This window comes from Sciurus vulgaris (genome assembly GCF_902686455.1).
Source record: "Sciurus vulgaris genome assembly, chromosome: 17".
Taxonomy (NCBI): Eukaryota; Metazoa; Chordata; class Mammalia; order Rodentia; family Sciuridae; genus Sciurus; species Sciurus vulgaris.
The window spans coordinates 10,411,748-10,428,493 of NC_136478.1; the positions used below are offsets into that span (position 1 = coordinate 10,411,748).

Here is a 16,746-nt window from a genome sequence, read left to right on the forward strand (position 1 = left end):
GATATATTTTTAACTCTCACTCGTAATCGAACCTACAAAAACTGGAATTTTTTAAAAATTTTTGGACATTTGAATTAATATCTCACATTGGCCAAGCTTTTCTTTTCTCTTTGTAGGCTTATCACATAAGTGAGCAAACAAAAGTTTGAGAACCGTAAGTCTAAAACAGCAACTCCAACTGCATACACATAGGAATCACTGTTTCAGACACTGGTTCCATTGCGCTACCCTGAGTCCCAGCCTGGGGTGCTGACTGTGAATCTGTGTGATGCAGACTGGGGAGCTTCATCTGGAGACCAGCATATGGGAATCATCAACTGCTTTGGGTTGCTGCGGTCGATGGGGCAGTTCCATTAATGGTTTGAGAGTTATAGGAGCCACTAAGTTGTGCTATATGAAAAATCTCTGAAATACATTATCTAGAAATGTTCCACACCCACCCACCAAATCAATATCTCAGCTCTGACCACCACCCTGAAGATTTCAGAATCACATATTAGAATCCAGGAACCCTCCTTCTCCATCTACACTGATAATATTCAGAGCAAGAAGCCACCATCAACAGTGCAAGCCTGGATTCTAGCACGGTTTGTAATAGCTTCCTGACAGGTCTCCTAACTCCTGTTCTGCAGGTGCAGAATCTAACTCCTCTCTGCCCTGCTCTTGGCTGGGTACTTCCCAACACAGGAGCAAGTGTGGTCCCATTAAAGGAACCCAGATTGCATCCCGCCATTGCCTAAAACTCTCTGATGTCTTCAGAGCTCAAGCCAAAGACCTCACACATGGCGGTAGGAACCCCATGGGTCTTCCATCACTGTCCCCCTACCTGACTCTCCACACTCCCTGCTTATCCGCCATCCTCCAGTTACCTTGGATTTTTTGCTGTGTTTTGAATACACCTGCCAAGACCACCTGTTTGGGGACTTAGCCCTTGCTCTTGCCTCTGTTTGGATGGTTCCTCCTCCAGACACTCATGCCCAGACCTGGGGACACAAACCCTCTACAACACTGCCTGCTCCATCTGCTTTGGCTCCATCAAACTCAGACTTCACAGCACAGCGCTGTCTGGTGTGGAGATGGAGATGTTCTGTACCAGGAGGATCAACAGGTTCCTCCCTAGCCACAGAAAGCTACCGAGCAGCTAAAATGTGGCCAGGGACACAGGAACTTCACATTAAACTTCAACTTAAATAATTAAGTTTTAAAAACCTTTTAAAGTGTATGTATTGAAACTTATTTAATCTTATAATTAGTTTAAATTAGAAACTACATAAGTACTTGTTGCCAGCAGCTACCGTACAGGACTACACAGTTTATCTAGAATTTGTTTTTGTGTGTGTATGTGTGTGTGACTGATAAGGAAGGGATTAATAATATTTTAAAAAGTATTTATATACATTTTTCACTCAGTACCATTGGTAGAAAAGACCATCTTTCCTGCACTGTACATCAGTATCGCCTTGACTCAAAATCAATTATCCACATATAAGTGGATCTGTTTACAGATTCTGCATCTTGTTTCATTAGTCTGTTTATCTTGATACCAACTACACACTGTTTTACTTAGCCTATTAGCATAATGTTTGTATCTGATCGAGGTGAGTCCTTCAACTCTGTTCCTCAAGATTCACCTGGTTCTTCTTGTCTCTTCCTATTTGCTTATAAATTATAGGAGATACCTGCCCATTTTTACCAAAATAATCATACCAACCTACAAACAAGTACCCTCCTGGAATTCCAATTTAGGTTTATACTAAATCAATATCAGTGATGTTATACAATGTTGAGTCTTCTAATGGATGAAAATTTTACACTCCTCCATTTATTTAGGATTTTTGCTGATTTAAAGAGCATTTTATATTTATCTGTATAGAAACCCTGCACATTTTTCATTACTTCTTTTACCATGTTTTTGAGACGTTTGAGGCTATTTTCTAAAGGGTCATTTGCTGGTATACAGAAATAAAATTAATTTGATATCAATTTGGTATCCAATGATAATCCTGAATTACAATACTTTATGATGTTTGGAATATTCTTAATACATAGCCTAGTCACTTGTGAATAATGAGAATCATAGACCTTCCTTTTCAATACCTAAATGTTTTATTTCTTTTTCTTGCTTTATTGCACTGGCAAGGATCTCCAAAACAATGTTGAGTGGAGTGGTATTAATGCTGGTGATAAAGGATGGGCTTTAAGTACTTCACCGTAAACTGCTACATATGCTATAAGTTCTTTGTGGGCATTTTTTTGTCAAATTAAAGAAATTTTCTTCTATTGGTTATTTATTAAAATATTTCGTATCATGAATGCATGTTGAATTTAATCAAACACATTTTCCATGACTACTAATTTCTGTGTAAATTTATCCAAGTAAAGAATGCTAGAATATAAGCAAACAATGTTTACATACGTGTTTACATACGTTTAAAAAGCAATTTTTTTTTTTCAATTTTCTCTGACAAAGTCTACCTTTTTTTGTTTGGGGACATAGTAGGAACCATTTATTATTAGATGCTCTAAAATAATACCTCATGCATAGACAACAACAATATTTTAAGTCATTACCATTGAACTGATTTTTAAATATTTATGCTCAGTTATTTTACTAAACAATACACATTTTAATTAAGTTGCAAGCTGGATCAAATCTCTATTTATTTCATTTGAATTTTTGTATTGAAGGCATTAATGCAGATTTAACTATTGCAGTAAAGTTGGTTAACTCACCAGTCATATTGCAGTAGAGAAGAGATGGTCCTAGTGGACCACTTCCATCTGAATCTATATAGTAAAACCCTGAGGTGTTTCCTTTGTGTTTATAGGCTTCACATGACTGCTCATAGATAGCTGTAAAAAAAGAAGTTTCATCATAAATGAAATAGTATGAAATGAATACCTTATACTTTAATTTGAGCACCAAATAATCAAAGTATTGAAATCTAACATGCATAACACTAGCCAAGAGAAAAGGTAAAACTTTCACTTTAAAACAAAATTCATTCTTTTATTCTTTTTAAATGAAAATGGATGAAAGTGGTAAGAGGAAAAAAAGAGGAAAATGAAAGTATTTCGTGGAGATGAAAAGTTAGCTGATTTTTACATAGGAAGAACAAGGAAAGAGGAGGCAGGTGTTTAAATGTTAAGAACTTTATAATGGGACATCATGTGCCACCCATTCTGGAATTCCTAATTCTAGTATCACTTTGTCATCCCTCACTTCTGAAGCATAATAGTGGGACCTCCGTTAATCTACTGCCACCCAATAATTAGGCAACAGACACATTTTAAATAATGTTGAAACTCTATTCCATTCTCACATAGAATTCACTACAGGTTAAAACAATTTTTCATAGAACAAATATGATTCACCAAATTCCTCATCAATAAAAAAAAAAGTAACTGACTAAAGAAAACTTCTCTAATGCTCTGTAATAAGAATTCAAAATAATTAGAATTCAAAGCCAAGGAAATATTTATGTGAAATATGCCTGCAAGTGGTCTCAATGTGGTTTGATTCATAATTATTTTTTATTTTACAAGCATATATTTGCCATATACAAGGTTTGGTATTAGCTCCTGTATGATACACACCTCTTACTGAATGTTTGACCGAGTGTACCAAAAACTTCTGTTAAACGTTTTATCCTGTGAAACTTGAAATAAACAATCCCCTGGACATCCTTCCCTGAACCTATTTTAAGTTTCTGAAAATTGTATTAATTAGTGGTTAGGCAACATGAAACATTGTGGCTGATTTGTTCAATGTTAAAAAACATTTTCAAATAATCATAGAAATTTACTTCCCTGTTTCTCTACAATCTGAAGGCTTTACTTTGTCCTTATTATAGGTGGAAATAAAAGCATGGATTGTTTTGGTTTTGGTTTTGGTTACACGTGCCTTTTGTTCACTAAAGTGGGTGTGTAAAAATGGTTAAACATTTCTTTTTTTTTTTTTTTTTCAGTAACAGGGAATGAACCCAGGGCATTTTACCACTGAGGCACATCCCCAGCCCTTTTTAGTTGTTATTTTGAGACAGGGTCTCGCTAAATTGCTAATGCTGACTTTGAACTTGTGATCCTCCTGCCTCAGCCTCCTGAGTTGAGTTGCTGGGATTACAGGCGTGGGCCACTGCACCTGGCTGGTTGAACATTGCTATGTACAGATATAAATGTTCATCAGTGCCTTGGAGGAAGGCATTGATGGTGCAGGATTCAGGTTGGCAAGAATTACATGTGACTCTCGGAAAAGACACGTGACTGGATGAGGGTAATTGAAGGACTTCTGCTTCGCATTCATTGCTTGACTTCTTATAGCATGATGATTAATGCATTGTTTCCTAGTAAAACCTTTTGAAAGTCTCCATCTCTGCCTCTCTGCCATAACCACGTCTGTCATTCTGCCCCTATTTCTCAGGATGTTTATTAACAAAACAAACGCTAGCTCCATTTGGGCAGTCTGCTCAAAAGCCTAATAAATTATTTATTGAATCAAATTGTGGGCCCTGATGAAAATACCTTTTTATTTATCATTTAATTTTACCCCTCTGAGTAATTCGTGTTTATATTGTATTCAGTCATTGATAGAAATTAAAAGTGAATAGTCGATTTAAATATATTTAATAGCTTTCAGTATTGAGTTAGTCACTATAATGGGGATGGTGGAAGATATGAAAAATTAAAATGCACTGTCCCTTCACCAGCTGGGTGACATGGCTCAAGGAACCTGCCTCTGGTGACAGGTGAGTTGAAGCTCTTATCACCAGCAAACATTCTTCATAGACTCTTTCTGCTCCTTAATGACTGGCTGCAGGGTGGGGCCAGGAGATCCTCCTGAGCACACCCTTCCCACCCTGAAACAGGGCTTCTGGGGGTCCTCTGTGGAGAGCCCAGGGCTGGGAGCACCAGATCCAGTACTGCACGCTGGCAGGATTACAAAGCACTGTGCAGAGTTGTAGACCCAGGGCGGTGAGGTCTAACTCTGCACCTAACACCTGCAGTGAGTCAAGGCTATAAAAGGTAGTACTAGGAGTTAAGTTGCTTATAAACTCAATAATAAAAAATGGGGGAAAATGGGTATTTTTGTCACCCTGTTACATATACTGAACAGATAACAAAATCACTCAGGTGTCACAACATGTGCAAGAATTTCATCAGAAAAACACATGGTTTATAACACAGGAAAAGGGTATTGCTTGTGATCCCAGGCTCCACAGCATGATTTCAGGTGCCTCCATCCTCACTCTGCCTCCCTTACATAAGTAGCCTTGGGAAAATTTATTAATATCTCTGTGACCCACTAGGAATTATAATAGTTCCACCTACTAGGGTGAAGACCAGAATTAAATGAGTTAGGGTTTATAAAACAGTAGATCGATACTAGCATTTAGCAAGTATTTCATAACAGTTAACTACTGTGATTCATATAATAATTACCCTATTTGTCTCTACCGTCCTCGTTAAACAGGGTGGCACAAAAATTTAAGTATTACCTGGTGCTATAGGCTGGGCATTTGTGTCTCCCCCAAAACTCACATGCTGAAATGTAATCCCTGTTGTGGTGGCATCTGGTGATGAGGACTTTGGGAGGTGACTGGGTCACCAGGGTGGAGCCTTTATGATTAGTATTAGTACCCCAGGCAGATTCCTCGTCCTTCCTCCACGGGAAGACACAGGGAAAAGATGGTAGGAAGCAGACCCTCACCATACGCCAAATCTGTGGCCTCTTGGTCTTGGACCTCCGGCTACCAAAACTGTAAGAAATGAATTTCTATCATTTCTAAGCCACCCACCCAACCCACGGTAACTCGTATAAATGTCCCAGTGCACAACAGAGGGTCTCTACTTGAGATCTGCATCCCTGTGCCACAAGCCACCCTGTCCTAGTCCATCCAGTACTGCCTTCTGAGAATCTTCCATTAGTATGAGCAGTAAGAATCTGGTCACTGATCATGTGTCCGCTCGTACTGTGTCTTCTGGAAAGCATAGAGTCAAACACTGACCAAATTCAAGTAGAAGAGCAAGGTGATCACCCTCTGCATTTTATTTTGCTTTTTTGTCCTCGGATCTCTTTTGTTTTCTGTACCTGCTTTCATTTGCATCATCCTACACTTTTAGATATTTCTATAAACTACCTTGACTACTTAAAGAAATGGGGTGCAGGTTGAAAATAAACTAGAAACCCCTGGGTGCTCAAAACCAGGACTGTCCGTTCCAAGAGCAGGTTGCACATACAAAGACCCATGGACACAGAGTAATGAAAGGGAAATGCAGTAGGAAGTCACACAGGGGCAAGATTGGAAAGGTGCACTGGGCTTACAGCTGTGGCAGGTGGCTCCCGTGTAACCCGTGTCGCTGCAGTTACAGTGGAAGGTGCTCCAGGACTGGGAACAGGCGCCCCCGTGCTCGCAGTAGTTGGGCAAACACCTAAGAGAAGGTGAAGAAATAACCACCCTGTGTCATTTTTGATATCATAAAGTATTGATCATCTACCCCTGGCCAGGTGGAAGAGAGGTGTCAAGCCCAACAAGAAGAGTACCATTGACATGAACGATGGTCATTCGCTCTGGCATGAAGGTAATTTAATCACAGAACTAAACCCGAGGTCATTAAATTCAGCCGGTTCCCGCCCATTCCCAGGTACTGTGACTGCTTAATCTTCCACTTGTCTCACTACATCAGCGCTCTTTATTTTCCCTAAGTGACACAATGTGAATTCATTGTACATCCAGGAATATCAAAAGCTTATGTGAAATAGTGTTTTGTCACACTGAATTACTACATCGAACATTTAAAGGAAGAAGGAGTAAAGAAAAGGGAGGGAAGAAGGAATTGGGAGGAAGACCATCTGTGTGCACTCGGCCTGTGATCCAGGAGCTTGCAAGGATGCGCGGATGGACGCACGGATTCCAAGCTGTGCAAAGGGCCTGAATGGAACTCACAGGGGCTCCCAGGTTATTTTAAAATTTCAAGAGAAATAACTGGCACACTCGACATCTGTCAAGCACAGTGTGACTTACTGGCATGAAGTAGCTCAGTTCCATAATACATTCCTTTTAATCACAACCTGTCTTTGAGAAGCTGGATTTTAATAATTGATTTTAAAAAGCAAGTACCATGTGAAATCGACATTGAACAAAAAAATGGGGATAGCAGCATTTGATCTGATTCCAAGCTTTGAAAGGTTGTGCAGGGCCCAACAGGTACACAGCATAATTACTAAATAAATGTGTTTTATTATGAATGAAATAATTTCTGCAGATTATGTATATCCCTTTTTCTTTTTAAATTGATTTTTATTCTGTATATTTAAGGTATACAACATGATGTTATGGGATACAGGAAGATAGTAAAAAGTTCACTATGGTGACCAGTTCTTTGTTTTTGTCTTGTTTTTTTGGCAAGAGTAGCTAAAATCTATTCATTCAGCATGAACCCCAAATATAGTACAACTTTGTTGCCTACTCCCCTCATGTTGTCCATTAGTTCTCTAGATTTGTATCATTTTTTCAGTGTTAGTATGCGGTTAGGACAAAAATATTTATTGCGTCATTTAGATCTAAAACACTTTTTAAATCAAAGCATTAGGTGTATCTTTTGGCTTTGGAAAAGAGAACAATTATAGAGACACAGGGCACCAGGGAAGAAAGCTAGGGAACAGCTGCTACCAGCTCAAATAGCCCTAGGTTAGCTTTAATAGTCCCCCTGTCCCCGAGTTTTGCCTGTTAGATAGGTTTCTTGTTGATTGCACAGTTCCTGACCTCCTTTTCCTTAAAACATCTACTTTGGAAAATTTTCCATTGGGGATTAAACCTAGGGGCACTTAACCACTGAGCCACATCACCAGCACTCAGTACTTTTTATTTTGAGACAGGGCCTCACTAAGTTGCTTAGGTCCTCACTAAGTTGCTGGGGCTGGCTTTGAATTTGCAATCATCCTGCCTCAGTCTCCCCAACCTCTAGGATTTCAAGTGAATGCCACCTTGCCTGGCCCTTCTTCACCCTTTTGAGATATAAAACTTCTGTTATTTTGCAAGTTTTACAACTCAAGACTGTCTTTCTGGAGGACCTGGGAGTCACCTCTTTGAAATGCAGACGTCGAGAAGGACATAGCCCCTATTTCCCAGTCTCTATAGGAGCCCAACTTCCATAAATGCCAATTAGCAAACAAGCCAGCCTAACTGCATTGATACTGCTAGTCAGCTGTTAGGAAATAAACCCACTGAGTTGTTTGGACCCATAACACTTTTTAAATGGAAGTATCAGGGATATCTTTTGACTTAGAGGTATTATAAAAGCGAAGTAAGACATCATGGACAAAGAATTTGGGGACTTCTTGTGTCCAAAATAGCCGGGTCACCTGAAGTGACTAGAAAGATAATTGAGGCCCTTTGGAATTTAGAATGAATGATAGGTTGAGACCCAGACGTTCAATTATCTCATACACTTTAGATTTATAAATATATAAACCGTAACACCTGCCAAGAATATATTCATGGTGGGGCTTTTGGCACCTCCTTTATTAAAACTAGGGATGAGAACTTCATGTTTTGCTTATAAGATTCTTTTCAGTTTTAACTTAACATAATATTATTGATTTTTTTCTGATTATAAAAAATAGAAGTTCACTGTACAGAAAGCAAACAATCCAGGAAACTATAAGAAGAAAAATCAGTTAAACTCTCACTATATAGAAACTACCACTAATATATATATTTTTGTATATATACACATATTTATGTATATACATAAATAATGAGTAATGTTACTTTACAATATGCTTGTTGAAGATCCAAAAACAAATAATGGGTATATTTCCATGCCCATTAATTTTATATATGTTTTAGCAATTTATAGATTTGCAGGAGTATATTCAAAGACTGTATCATGATTTATTTAATTTTTAAGCATTTCAAATCAATGGTGATCTAGAAAAAGAAGGAGACTTTAAAATATTAAAACGGTAATAATCCTACTTGGTAATCAAATCAGAAAAGGACAGAGCAGATCATTCTTTAGTAGACTCCAATCTTGTTTGAAAAAGGGGCAGATATAAGTGGCTTTGCCTCAAATCCCAAAGAATGAATCTTTAATTATTGTAATATATATGCTATTTCGATGTGATCTGCTTCCAAAAGACTGACTGAATCCACATTTCTTTGATTCTTGCCAGACAGACGAGATTTTTCATGTTTTTCAATACACTGTGAAAGACTAAATTGTGAATTTTATTTAAATTCATTATATGGCAATGTTTGCATGCTGGTAACCTAGGGCAATTTGCAGTGAATGTTCTAAACAATTGTGTTTTACACTTTTCTTCTTGGTAGGCATTCAAATACAAGGTAAGACAATCCATCAACCCATTTTCTCAGACTTCTAAATCTTTCTCCTGGACGTTTCCATCGTTACTTTCATCGCTTGTGAATTGAACCAATGCATACATCAACATACCCAAACCCAAAGTGACAGGAAAGATTTTGATTTAGATGGATTTTTATTCATTGTAAAGTTTGGCTGGGATTAATGATATCAAAGTCAAATCTAAAAAACATTATCACACTTATGGAGGTTCAATAGTGAGAGTTATCTATATGTTGTAGAATAATGATTGACAACAGAATTCCTTTCTAATAATCTTCCTCAAAACTATGTCTGGCAAGAACTAACCCTATTGCCCCTGCCCACCTCCCAAAAGAGACATGCATTCAGGGCTACAGGAGAGAAAATGATACCATGGTCTTTAAACCAACTAGAGTAACACAGGGGAGGAGGAAGCCAGACTGCTAGGGCTCAGTGGAGACAAGAGAGGGAGTAGAGGCTGTAAGGTAGAGACTCCAGCCTGAAGGGTAGACAATATGATGGAGGCCCAAGGCCAGAGCCCAAGGACTGGGCAGCACAGGTGAATTGGAAGGGTAGCATGGTGGGGCTCCAGGGGCTGAGGCCAGGAAAGCCAAGAAATGGGTGCTGGGCTGTGCAGTCATGGCGTGGACACTGCCACACAGATGACTTCTAATACTCGTCAGGGGTCTCTGCAGCCTGGGTATCACTTGAGACCCAAATGCACTTTACACTCTCAGCCTTTCTTGGCCCAGGGAGGGTAGGCTGTGCTGGCAGCTGAGGTGGTAACCTTCCCAACCTAGTGATATCTTAAAAAGCTGGTGCTGGAGGAAAAACCAGCAGAACACATGTCCTAGCAAGATGGCAACACGCATCCCAATGGAAACTAGTAGATCTAGGGCCAATTATCTGAGATGATTCAGAGAATTGTATATTTTGATTGATTTACAAGGACTTAGATAACATTTATAATTGCATTCTGTACTTTTTTCTGATTCTGAGAATAAAATTTGTAGGAAAAAAAAATTTAAAAGCTGATCTCCAAAGATGTACTTAATACATGCAAACAACTTAGTATTTATGTCCCAATACTTGTCAACCCTGTCCCAACCTCATCTGAGTTTCTGTCCCAGTCACAGGGACCAGAGCAGCAGCTGCCTGGGCAGTTCTGTCTGCACCCTCTGTCACCCAGAGTCCCTAGACTTAGCATGACCTCCCTGAGGTCCACAGACCAAGGGGAGAGCTTCCAGATGACAGAGTGCATCTGAGTGACCATGTCTGAGAGAGGCATGGGTGTGTTAAGGAGCGTGACAATGACCTTGTAAGTGTGCGAGTGTGGGATGGCATAGGTGTATGTGAATGTGTGCATGGGTGTGAGTGTGCACAAGGAGTTGTGTAAATGCATGTAATGACAATCTGTGAGTGTGCGAGGACCTTTTGGATAGGTGAGTGAGCACACGAGTGTGTACGTGTGAGAGAGACTGCGAGCAAGCCTATGTTAGCATATCTGTGTGCAGAGAATGTTCACTCACTTGAGCATGAGCACGTCTGTTTGTATTCCTTTATGTTCAAGTCTGATTCGGCTTAAAGTCAGTTACATTAGAAAATAAAAGGACTGCATTAAGTTCCTGTCAGATTTTTAATATGCTATTAATGTTACTGCTTGCTTTTTATTATAATTGATTAAAACATTCAATGATACGTTTATTACGCTCGGATGAAATATTCACCCCCATAAGTGCTAACGTGCACTGGGGAGGCTGCTGGCAAACATTTCAGGCACACCTTCCTGGCTCTGGGGCTGGACTCCGCCTGCTCTGTCATCTTAGCCCACTCCTCTGTCGTCTATTTCCATACTTATGCAAAACAAATACTATTAAAAACAGGTTCTACAGATTTTTTGAGGAACGATTTAAATACTCATTTATGTTAAGTCTACAGGCTTTTAAAAATCTGGACTGTGTGTGATATTCCAATGAACTCAATAATTGAAATTAACAGCGCTGATTATAAAGTATGGCTACTAAGATCTCATTGCCACAGTTGCCCATGCCTACCACAGTTTTTAACCATTATTAACTGCTAGTGCTGTCAAAGTTGCTTGTCCTGCCTGGCCATGTCCTTCCTGGTGCTCCTGTGAACCTATAGGGCCATCCTTGCATCTTGATAAACACTGTGGCCCCGAGCTTTCTAGAGGAGGGTTTCCCCTTCATGTTTCTGAAGAGAAGATGGTAACAGGTTGTGTAAGGTGGAAATTAGCATAGGCATCGGTAAGTTTCCCCACCTCTGAAAATATGCAAATGTCAGGGTAGCAAAAGCCAGCTTGACAATCAACCACACAGGTCTCTGATTTATTGGCACCTGATGATCCATTTTACTGTTCACGTGCCCTCATCTATTGAATTGAATGACATGGCTTTGATACAATTATACCCATCTAAAACGACAGCAGCATCCACATTATCTTTTGTAAATTGGTAACATGTACGTAGAATTGACATAGTCACATGTCTTATATCTATAAATGATCATTTGAAATATGACATACAAAGCAAAAGCTCTATTTTTTTCCAATTTCTAATGTACATACAATTCATTTCCTGTGGAAGAAAGGAAGAGAATAAATGTTCATTTTACAAATACATTTTAATCTGCTACCAAAAGTTTGAACAGGCCAAAATAAAGAAGTGAGACTATTCTTACCTATCTGAGATGCCACATGAGTCTATCTGAAGGTCACTGAAGTTCCCAAGGGAGCCCTGCTGAACTGAAATCAGATCTACCACCTCATTGCTGATAGAAATGAGTCTCATGCATCCCTGAAATCCACCAACTGGGCTTGTACATTTCGATCCAAAGCTTTTGTCAGGACAACCTGAGGAAAGCAAATCAGAGTATAACCCAGATGCACTGGAATGAATCCAGATCAGGATCATAGAATAGTAAAGAAAAAAAAATGAAGAAACATACATTTGACTATGTGCTGTGTCCAAGACGGCAAGCAAACTCATCACAGTCATTTTTAGTTTGATATAAATTAAAAATTGTGACTTATACAGGGAATTTTTTCTTGATTTCCATAGGAGTCACAGGAAGACACTAGCACTATCATAACTATAAGCAAGTAGACTAGCTCAATCCAAATTGTAGATATATACATGTTAGGTCCAGAATCCTAAGCAAGCCAGCCTGCAGTATTAAATTATGTATAACTTCAACATGAGAACTTAGTCTTTTAGACTGTAAAACTAAGAGCATAAAGGATGAAAATGTGCACTGTAGATAAGAAGAGATAAGTCAATAATGATGCAATGCCTCTCTATTTAAAGTTAACTATCTGAAAGAGGAGATATGCTGACTTGGAATAAAAGTACCAACGACTTATTTAATTAACTACTTTACTTTCCTATACATGAGAGTCATATTAACATACATTTTAATAAACGCAAATGGTTAAATATCAAAAACACTCCACTGTTTGATTTTATTTATCCTTGGTCTCATTTAAAATGTTCCCCTTATATTGATTTTTTTCTAAGATTTAACTTTGTTCTGATTATTGAAATAATAAAGAAATATAAACTAACCATTGTTGTCTAAAGTTTAACAATGTTCTAAATGTTTACCCAGGTGAAATAAAAAAATTTTATTGAGTATGAACATATATATTATACTTACATATATTTCATTAATCTTTCTTTGCTTTTATGGCTGTCAGTCTCTACTACAATTTCAAAGAAAGAGAAACAACAAACCCGTAACTTCTTAATTCCTATATAACGTGTGATAGTTCTCTACCTGGGAATTTCCATTAAAATGAAATGTTTTGACTGAGGGTATTTCTCTTTAATGCTTTGTTTTCCTAACAAAATATGTTTACAGAAACCAGTAGTATTATTTAAAACTATTAGCAGGCATATTGAAATAGTCTATTTTAACCTAATGGAGACTTTGAAGTTTCAAATTTAATATATCAGAAAAAATGTAATCAAAGCTGTTGGAGTGTTAATTTATTATACATGGTAATAAACAAGTTTCTAGTACTTAAAAATCCTCTGTACTATTGGACTGGGTTACCATAGTCTGTATATGATTTCCAGATGAATTATTAACCAATTAAAAATGTCAGGATAAAAACTGAAAGGATAATGGTTCAATAATATTTGGTGGCAACTATCCTATGCCAGAAATATAAACAGCTCTGCTAATCTCCTTTCCCCCAGGTGGTGATTCCTGACACCTCTCAAACTATTTCAGAATAACATAAATTGTGCAATATGCCTATAGGAAAGAAATCTGAGCACACTCGGAGTCACAAGGAGAGGTCATGAAGCCATACTGAGAGCACAAAGTCAGATCACGGGGCACTTCATTCAATAAACAAGCGATTCTAAGAACAAAGGGCTCAACCAGCTTAGTCTCAGCCGTTTCTAAGAGGCAGGCATGTGCTAATATAATGTTCAGCACTGAACCCATTTGAGATGGAAGTTCTAAAATAGGAAGATTTCTGGAGAACATTTAAGGCTGAATTAATGGATGGGTCCATTACCAGAGGCAGTCAGCATGTTAAACACCTCTGAGGATGACAGATAAATTATCGGCAGGTGCCACTATACCAGAAGTGAGATGTCAAGTTAGACTTCATGGTAGTGCCGCCTGGTCATTGGATGGATAATGCTTACCTTACACAAGGGAGGGGAAATGTGAGAATTCACACACAGTTTAATTCCCCAGCTTATGCTGTGTGGTATGTTATGCACAGCACGAAGATTCCATAGGGGAATTCACAGAAATTAGACACTCATCCATCTCCATCTGGAGAACCCAGATTTAAAAGTATTTATAAATAATAGAAGTTGAGCATAGTGCAACACAATGCAGTCAGACTTTTTGAAAAGCACTTGTTTGGGGAAGGAAAAAAAAGTCCAAAAGTACACAGTAATGGAGGAATAGGGAAAGTTTTGTGTGGCACACACAAACTGACCCAGAAGCTGTCCTCTTTCCCAAAGTGACAGTCACTCTCAAGACTGGCAGAGAGCAGAGATTGAACCCAGGCTGCTGGGACAGCCTGACCCTTTGCAGTCACTGCAAACCCTTTGCAGTTAGTCAGTCTAACCTGACTGCATTCTGATAAGACAGCTAGAAATTTGTAGCCAAATTCAGGGAGAAGCAAAGGAGAATTGATGGATGATGGAAAGTGTTACACCGCATGGATTTTTTTTTTTTAACTTGAAGATCAACTAGGCAAAGAACTACATGCCTAAAAACCATCTTGCACCTTTAGATAAAACAGATCCTGGCAATGAAAAGGACTCTAGTCCACACAAAGCAAAAGGATTTCTATAGTGACCAACTTACACAGTTTGCCCAGGACTGATGGGAAAGACACAGGACTTTAGGTAAAATGAGGAAAAGTTGTAACCTCATGGCCAGTACCATCCACACAATCAGGGCCTCTGTGCCAGTTCTCCAACCTTGGGGATGCTACCCTAGCCCTGTTATAGACATGACTTTGCTTATGGTCCAGGAGGCCCCACAGGGAAAGGTGACAAGTCCACTTGGAACCCTCTCCTCTGAATGTCCCAGAATTCAGGATTCCTAGTCCCCAAACACTAAATGAACTTCCAGGAGAATGGACCTTCTTAATCAGGATTTAGAAGCACATGCCCTGGAAATTCTAGGATAGCCTAAATTCTGCAGGGCCTATGTTAAAAAGGACTGGAGTTGGGATTTTACTGTGGAAGCTTCTGCAGTACATCTTTTAAGAACATCTTAATAGATGTAAAATTATAATGAACAAGAAGTGAGGAACAAACTCAAAATTCAGAAGAGTACTTACCCAGGGAGATCAAAAGATGTGATTCTAGAGGGACAGACATTATTGATGATCTACTCTTTCTTAAGCAGAGGTATGCATGAAGATGCATACTTCAAAATGTTACTAGTACTCCTTAAAATGCATACATGATTGTAACATTCAAAGAATAGAGGCAACTGGATGTGGGGTATACAGGGATTCTCTATAGGTCTTTGCAACTTTTTCATAAAACTATCCAAACTAGTTTTAAAATATTATACTGTGTAACCTGAGTAGTAAAAAGAAAAATCATAGAGTGCCTATGTGATATATTTCACTATAAAATATTACAGTCTGAATAAAAGCAACCACTAGAGAAAAAAATTTGTAGACAAAATAGGCAAAATATTGCTAAATCTGAACATGAGGGATATAAAGTACTTTAAGAATGATTATTCTATTTTCATGATTTATAAACATTTTTATCCAATCTTCTTTTTTATTTTGTATAATTTAACAATATGTCTTTTTTCTTACCTCTTTTAGTGCTTCTAAATCTTTTCCTTTGAAATGAAAGCTCTTAGTTAAGTTGTTCTGTACATTTTACTATCGATTAAAAGAATGTGTTCCTATGGATTGCCATTAAATCAATCATATTCTCTGAAACAACCTGGTTCAGAAATGAACACATCTTCGTAAAGAAAACAATTGCACCTTTTAAGACTGTGGCCCCATGCTGCCTTTGTGGATCGTGGACAGGTTTTTAAATGTTTTTTCTTTCATTGGCTTTTAGGTTCTGATGAGTTGATTCATGGGCTTATGTACTCACTGTCAATTCTTACAAACTAATTTGTATTTTAGTGGTGAATAATGAAGCCTTGGCTACTTCCCCCAAATTAAAAAATGAGTCAGACAGAAGCAACTGTCCAGATGAAAGGTAATGGTAGCAAAACAATGATAATATAAGAAACACCCTTTGTCATAATTAGACAGAAGTTTTAGCCACTAACAGTTTTAAAACTGCATTTCTAATGGCAAAGAACATTTTGTTCTAATTTTTTAGTGATAAAAATTCATTTCCATTTCTCCAGTTTCTTTTTTCCAAGCTTTTAATTCGAACATCCATGGGGCAGGTAAATGCTTCATTTGTTCTTATTCTCTAAGGAAGATGACCCCGTGTTGAAAGCCGAGGTCCCCATTTCAACAAATGCATCAATGCACTATTACTTAGCAAGGAGAAGAGGTTTCTCTGGCTAATTAAGTTAAATCATTTGTCCATCCGCATCATATTGCCCTTCTGCATTGGGCAGTGGGAAAGATGTAGGGATGCTGGAGAGGAGCTAAGAGGGACACGATCAGGAAAACACTGCAATAAAATCAACCCATGAAGGCAGAAGAAGACATAGAAGGGCCATTTAGTATTAGGAAAATATAACAAGCTATGAAGGTAAGAACCGAAGAAGGCGGCCTACTCCAAATAAATCTCATCACAGAAATTGTAAACATCAGTAAGTCCACTTAGTAAGGACGCACTTCAGATCATAATTTGTCATCTTGATCCACTCAGCATTTCCATGTTTAAGGAAAGTGAGAAATTGTTCCTCAGT

General features: G+C 38.3%; 1 protein-coding gene across 2 annotated transcripts in view; it reads right to left on the reverse strand.

The window, feature by feature from the left end:
* The window catches only part of CNTNAP4 (contactin associated protein family member 4), a 246,845-nt gene that overhangs the window by 64,642 nt on the left and 165,457 nt on the right, over positions 1-16,746 (reverse strand). For both annotated transcript variants that reach the window (XM_079118280.1, XM_079118281.1), the window contains 3 exons: positions 12,046-12,217; positions 6,323-6,429; positions 2,734-2,853 (listed from right to left, as the gene is read on the reverse strand). In XM_079118280.1, coding sequence (XP_078974406.1) covers positions 2,734-2,853; positions 6,323-6,429; positions 12,046-12,217 — 399 coding nt within the window. The remainder of the gene's footprint in view (positions 1-2,733; positions 2,854-6,322; positions 6,430-12,045; positions 12,218-16,746) is intronic.